At 34.4% G+C, this 6770-nt stretch overlaps 2 protein-coding genes across 2 annotated transcripts; one reads left to right on the top strand and one right to left on the bottom strand.

The window, feature by feature from the left end:
• Window positions 1-561: 561 nt before the first annotated feature.
• LOC113929539 (ATP synthase membrane subunit DAPIT, mitochondrial-like) lies at window positions 562-885 on the bottom strand. Its single transcript, XM_035727733.1, has one exon. It carries the CDS (start codon window positions 848-850, stop codon window positions 674-676), a length of 177 nt encoding a protein of 58 aa, XP_035583626.1. The 5' UTR covers window positions 851-885; the 3' UTR covers window positions 562-673.
• A 5032-nt stretch (window positions 886-5917) lies between these two features.
• Window positions 5918-6373, top strand: LOC118357010 (10 kDa heat shock protein, mitochondrial). Its single transcript, XM_035727732.1, has one exon. It carries the CDS (start codon window positions 5949-5951, stop codon window positions 6255-6257), a length of 309 nt encoding a protein of 102 aa, XP_035583625.1. The 5' UTR covers window positions 5918-5948; the 3' UTR covers window positions 6258-6373.
• Window positions 6374-6770: the final 397 nt, after the last annotated feature.

Here is a 6770-nt window from a genome sequence, read left to right as displayed (position 1 = left end):
ATGGAATATTGAGAGACAGCTTTAAAAGACAACACAATCTCTATTGTTTGTTAGGATGGTTTTCGAGTGGCTGTGGCTAATGCTGGAAAGGTCACAGTGTTTTGTAAGGTCCCTCAATCCTAGAATTCTATGATTAAACCTAGTTGTAGCATGGTACACAGGAGGAACAGGCAATTGTTGTGAGAGAAGTTCTTAGAATTGCCTCCAACTCAAAGTTTGAAAGAAATGACAGGGAAGTTTTCAGTTTAACTTGGAGCACATAGCTAGAGCTGTAGGAAGACTAGTGACACGTACTGATCTGAGGTAAACTTTCTGTTGGAGAAGTGCCACATGGACTGTGAAAGAGTGGCATGACTGAAAATATCAATTAGAACAGTCACAACCCAGGAAATTGATAAGAAAATTCTCATCCTAATTTTTATCCATGATGGTGAACAGTCATTTCTTGGAATACAATAGGTACCACTGATTTCCTTATTCTTTTAAAACACTGATAAAATTACTTTACCCTAAAGTTAATTTTTTTATTGTGGTAAAATACACATAGCACAAAATTTACCATTTTTTTTTCCAGGTTCATAATTTATTGTACAAATTGAGTATCACATGATGAGTTGACATTAGCTTCTCCAGGCATGGGAATTTAACAGATGAGGTACAGGTTAAAAATCGTTTATGTTGCTTTCACAGCTGGTGTTTTTTTAGACCTTAACTTGAAGTATAAGATCATCAAAGCAATGCCTCCATATGTGGCCAGTACACAATTCCTTCTACCTGTGAGAGTATAAGAGTTGAAATATTTTTTGATACCAGTGAAATGGAATTGAGCATCAGTTTCTGGACCTGCCATGATTTCAATCTTGCAGAAGGCACCAATTCCGCTGCTTGTCCAAAATTTACCATTTTAACAGTTTTTAAGTATATAGTTGTGGCATTAAAGACATTCACATTGCTGAGCAACCATCATCACTGTACATCTCCAGAACTTTTCAGATTCCCAAACTGAACTGTGTACCCATTAAACAATAATTCCCCAACCCTCCTTCCAATAAAGTTACTTTTATAATCAATCATATTAATAAACTGTTGATTAGTGGGTATGTAGTAGTTTTGTCAAGAGGAGAAATCTAATTATGGTTATCCTATCTCAGGGAAAAAAATTGTGAGCATTTATTACCATCCAAAGGATATGATCATTCGTGGTAACAAGTCATAGAACTAGAAGAAGAAAAATCTATTACAATTTTTAAAACAACAAATTTAAAAACAGGGAGCATTTGAAACTACAGGGGTCATTCTCTCCTCCCCCCAACCAATTTGTACACATATGAGTATTCAGGTTTTGGTTGGAAATACTTTCTCATCTGTAACTACACTATTACTAGGTTGTAGCTATAATATAGTTGATGTTTGGGCTTATATTAATAAATCATTGGCTCACAGACGACAAGAAGATGATGAATTTTATGTTACAGCAACACATCTCCAGATTGCTGTGCCTTCCAAGTGGTTACGTTTTGGTTTCTAATGACCACACTTTAGTAATAGATTCAAAATATTAGTAATTTTTATGTAGAGAATGTAACATTCTGGATTCAACTTTATTTTAGCTGCTGTAAAATGTTTGTTATGTTTCTAAAAAAAAAATACCACTGCTGTTTTTATCTTTGTTTATTGGCTATGAGATTAAAACAAAACTGGCTCCATTAACATATACAATTGTCTGTAGGATGTGCACAAAAATAATTTAAAAACTGGAATGGTTATTGAACCATCTAAGTAAAGTAAGGTCTATTCAAATTTCATTTTTTTTAAAGTTATCTGTCCTCACTAACATTAATATCTTCTCTTTATCCTTATTGTTTTGCAATTTCACTACGCTGTGCCTAGATTGGGGCTAATTTTATTTACATGTTTCGCATTTTAAATCTTGGGAAAATCTCAGTTCTTAGCTCTTTAAATATAATTTATCTTAATTTCTGTTTGGTAGACCATATCAATTTATGTTTTGGTGCCACATTCTAGAGTGGGTTGGTTAGTCCTCTTTCCTACTTAATTGAATCTGTGTTAAGAGGAGGTTTTTAGAAAATTCAATAAATACTTTTGTGTTAAATTTCTGTCTTTTTTTTTATTAACATGTAATGTACATTTTGTTTCGGGGGTACAGGTCTATGATTCAACAGTCTTACTTTGTGTTAAATTTCTAATTGGTTCTATTTTTTATTTATCTGTTCTTTGTTTATGCTTATTTTGGTTTCATTCTTATTTTTCATTTTTTAAAGATAAAATTATTTTTATAAGGAACTCAAAGACTTTTTATTACACTCATTTTGAAACTTAAAAAATTCCCACTTAATTGGTAGTGATAGTTCCTAGGGCTTTGGAATAATCACTCCTAACTTTATCATGGTGAGCTGTCCTCCCTGAACTGCCTGCCTCCTCCTGTCCCCAAACTCATTACTACTTGCCCTCTAATTTTGGGCAAGATCCCCCTGTCCTGGGATCTTGAACCAGACCTTAACCCTGAGCTAGCTGGTGAGTAGCACAGCCCGGGCCCTGCCTAAGAGAAGTCTTTTGGTATTCCAACTTCTGAAGGGTCACAGCTTTATTTAAGGGTAGCCTCAGGCAATGGAGGGTTTTGACAGCATCCTTTCATTGGCCAACAACCTAGTTTAATGATCCCTCCTTGTGTTTCTCCTTGAATCTGTGCTGGCCCACAGATACATCCTCTACTTTTAAACCTATTTCTGGTCTGTTTCTGGTACATTCATTTTTCATTTTAATTTTTTTTAATGTGGCAGTTTTTTCTTTCTTTCTCTCTCTCTTTCTTTCTTTCTTTCTTTCTTTCTTTCTTTCTTTCTTTCTTTCTTTCTTTCTTTCTTTCTTTCTTTCTTTCTTTCTTTCTTTCTTTCTTCTTTCTTTCTTCCTTCTTTTCTTTCTCTATCTATCTATCTACCCACCTACCTTTCGTTATTGCTGTCTTTGGAGTAGAGGAAAAAATTTGACTTTGAACTGATAGTGTTAACCTGCCTATGAGGCCAACGTCTGTGTGTTGAAGAAATTAATGCTAAAATCTGTTTATGAACTTAACAAATCAACTAGTTTATTTGAGCTCAATATTAAATAACTTTTTGTGTATGCTCTAGCTTGAAATTTGGGGGTATATCAGCTGATTTAGAACAAAACCCCTCTAGTTATTAAATGATTATTTCAATGAGAAGAGAAGGGAGACATGACTGATAAGGGTTGTATGGCTTCTAATAGCTAGGTCATTCATAATTACAAATCTACAGCCCATTATTTTGATATTTGTGTATAATTTATGTAAAAGCAATTTTTAGTCTTGAATGACTTGGACAATTATCTCAGATAGTCTCAGAAAAAAAGTTAAGTTTGGGAAAAAATACTTGGCGATGCACATAATAAGGGTGAAAATGGAAATACCTATAATAATCTATGATATTAATACTGTAAGAAAAATTGAAATAACTTAGTTTGAAATTTGAAGTGGGTCAGTGCCTTGAGTCACTAACTTTGCAAAGTTTTCCTGAGTATATTTCTTTTTCTAATGAATTGTCACACATGCTTAATGTCAATAACCAGCAAGGTACTTCTTGTGTGATGCAAAGGTACTTCTTGTGTGGTTGCATTTGTCCTAAATACTGCGCATATGAGTCGTTTGTAAAACTTGCACAATAATTAAATTGGAGTAAAGCAATGAGGTATGTGAGTGTAAAGAATACACTCACAAGCTAAATTTAAGAGTGATGTTTTGTTGAGCTGCCAAGAAAATTAAAAAAAAATTCCCATATAACTATGAATGATATAGAAATCTTTGACAACAGTATAAGGCTGTTACCCAATTTTAAACTGAAAGTTCAGCCAGATGTCAGCAAATCTGATGAATTGGAACTGGAAAAGACCTGTGTCTTTAGCTTTATTTTATTTTTTTAATTATTATTTTCGTCCTTAAAGACTCAGTTTTGCTAAGACACAATTCACTCAAATCTTGCCTAAAGGAAACCTTGTGTATGTAGAGCAGAAGATAAGTGAAGAAGACCATGCTTTTCAGCTGATCTGCACATAAGAATATCTGTTCTGGGAGTGGACAGAAAAATAGGGGTTAGGTAAATGTGTCTCTTTCTATCCTTGATGAGAAGGCTGGGCAACTGGAAAAAAATTTTTATGCATACTGCTGGCAGAGAAATTCTAATGGTATTTTAAGCCTGATTTGGCATACCACACAACTCTTCCAGGCACAAAGCACAATTTCATAAACAGATTGAACTGAAAGATTCCCTGCCATTGTTTTGCCATTCAGCTGACCCTGAGTGTACTATACAAGATATTTTAGCCTAGGTTCTAGGCAATATTTTTACAGAAAAAAGACTGATAATTAGGGATTCACAAAAGCTATGGACATGATTTATAAAAGTAATGATCTATCATTTATTTTTAAGTGTTAAATGGAAAAATTGCTAAATATGTTTCTTTGGAAATCTCTATCCCAAATGGCTTTCATCAAACTAGTATAATCTATCTTTTTAAGAATTCATTAAGATGTTCAGAAAATCCAGTAACCATGGATTTGTGAAATAAATACGGTTTGTGAATTCCCCATCTCTTCTGGTAAAAGGTCAGTAAAACTTTTTGATCTGTTCTTTTTTCTGTTTTCACTGGAAATATTCGTGTTTCCATTATGTATTTTTTTGTGTGCAGTTCCACAAGATTTTTTTTAAAGATTTATTTATTTGAGAGAGAGTGTGCAAGTGGGGGGAGGGGCAGAGGAAGAGGGAGAGGGGCTGCAGATCCTTGCTGAGCATGAAGCCTGAAGTGGGGCTCAAGCCCAGGATCCCCAGATCAACACAAGAGCTGAAACCAAGAGTCAATCGCCCAACCCACTGAGCCACTCAGATGCCCCCAAAAGGTTTTGTTCTGGGAAAGAATTACTTTTTTTTTTTTTTAATGTTCTTGACTATGTCAAGCACAATGAATGTAATCAAAGGGTAAATAAAGATAACAGTTTTACATTTTTCAGTGGAGAAATTAAGTGTGCCAACATTCCTGTATGCTTCTAAAGAAATTCAAGAACTTGGCAAGCAAGGATGGTGGGTGGGATCTTGAATAGCGATTGGCTCACTTTGCTCATCTAAGGCATGGGCATGATAAGGAGCTCTCTGATTAATAATACATTAATAATAATATTAATAACTAAGCAGTTCAGTTTAAAATATTCTTCCCATTATGTCTATGTTATTCTTTTTTCTATTTTTTATTCATAGGATATTGAGCTCTGACTAGGAACACCAACATCTTAGTAACATTTCTTTAAATGTCTTTGTTCTATCAAAGAGTGTTAACAAGAATTTTTTAACCCTGGGAGAACCACACAAATCAGTGATTATGTTGAATAATTATCAGAACATAATGCTATGTTTACAAGAATACAATAAAAAATGTGTTTACAACAATGCAAATTTCCAGTTGCCAAGAGACTGCACTGCAGTCAAATGCTAATGAATTTTAATTCTTAATCATTCTATTCTAAATATTATTTTCATATAAAATAATGTGAGAGAAAGATTTTTTAGTTTCCTGATCTGAGATTGTATCAAAACCATAAGAACCTACTTTCATATATTTTGCTTTCTTCGAAAATTTAATTAGAAATGTTTAAAAACATTCAGAAATGAGGGATGCTTGGGTGGCTCAGTCGGTTAAGCATCTGCCTTCAGCTCAGGTCATGATCCCAGGGTCCTGGGATCGAGTCCCGCATTGGGCTCCCTGCTCAGCAGGGAGCCTGCCCCTGCCTGCTGCTTCCCCTGCTTGTGCACTCTCTCTCTCTCCCTCTCTCTCTCTGACAACTAATTAAATGTATAACTCTTAAAAAAAAAAAAATTCAGAAATGAGAGCTCCAGAGCAGAGTACCAACTGCGGCGGTCGGCGTCATGGCAGGGCAGGCGTTTAGAAAGTTTCTTCCCCTCTTTGACCGAGTTTTAGTTGAAAGGAGCGCAGCTGAAACTGTAACCAAAGGAGGTATTATGCTTCCAGAAAAATCTCAAGGAAAAGTGTTGCAAGCAACAGTAGTAGCTGTTGGATCGGGCTCTAAAGGAAAGGGTGGAGAGATTCAACCAGTTAGTGTGAAAGTTGGAGATAAAGTTCTTCTCCCAGAATATGGAGGCACCAAAGTAGTTCTAGATGACAAGGATTATTTCTTATTTAGAGATGGTGACATTCTCGGAAAGTATGTGGACTGAAATCATTATTAAAATGGCATGAAGTGAAGCTGCCCATTCCAGTGAAGTGAAATCTTTCATCATGTAAATAATTTTCATGTCTCTCTTTTATAATAAACTAATGGTATCCAAACTAAAAAAAAAAAAAAAAAAAAAAAAAAAAATTCAGAAATGAAAATCAGCATGCCCTGATGCACCTACCATACAACCTAAGAAAGAATACATTAGAATACATTATCTATACAATTAAAGCTAAAACTTGAGGGCTGTGTACAATGACTAAGTAATAACATACTTATAATGGGAATATTAGGAGAAGAAAAAGAGAAAAAAAACAGAAGAAATATTTGAAACAATAATGACTGAAAAATTCTTCAAAATAATGTCATGTATCAAACTACAGATCCAGGAAGCTCATAGAACACCAAGCAGAATAAATGCTTGGTATATTTATTCATAATATACCTAGTCATATTATTTTCAAGCTATAGAAAATCAAACATAAATTAAAAATCCTGAAGGAAGCCAGATTGG

This window comes from Zalophus californianus, chromosome 5 (genome assembly GCF_009762305.2).
Source record: "Zalophus californianus isolate mZalCal1 chromosome 5, mZalCal1.pri.v2, whole genome shotgun sequence".
NCBI lineage: Eukaryota > Metazoa > Chordata > Mammalia > Carnivora > Otariidae > Zalophus > Zalophus californianus.
The sequence above is the reverse complement of the archived record's forward strand: the minus strand, read 5'-3'. Positions and strand labels throughout refer to the sequence as shown.

Bases quoted from the DNA above. Each gene is read 5' to 3' on its own strand.
- LOC113929539 (XM_035727733.1), bottom strand. From the start codon at position 850: ATGGCAGGTCCAGAAACTGATGCTCAATTCCATTTCACTGGTATCAAA.
- LOC118357010 (XM_035727732.1), top strand. From the start codon at position 5,949: ATGGCAGGGCAGGCGTTTAGAAAGTTTCTTCCCCTCTTTGACCGAGTT.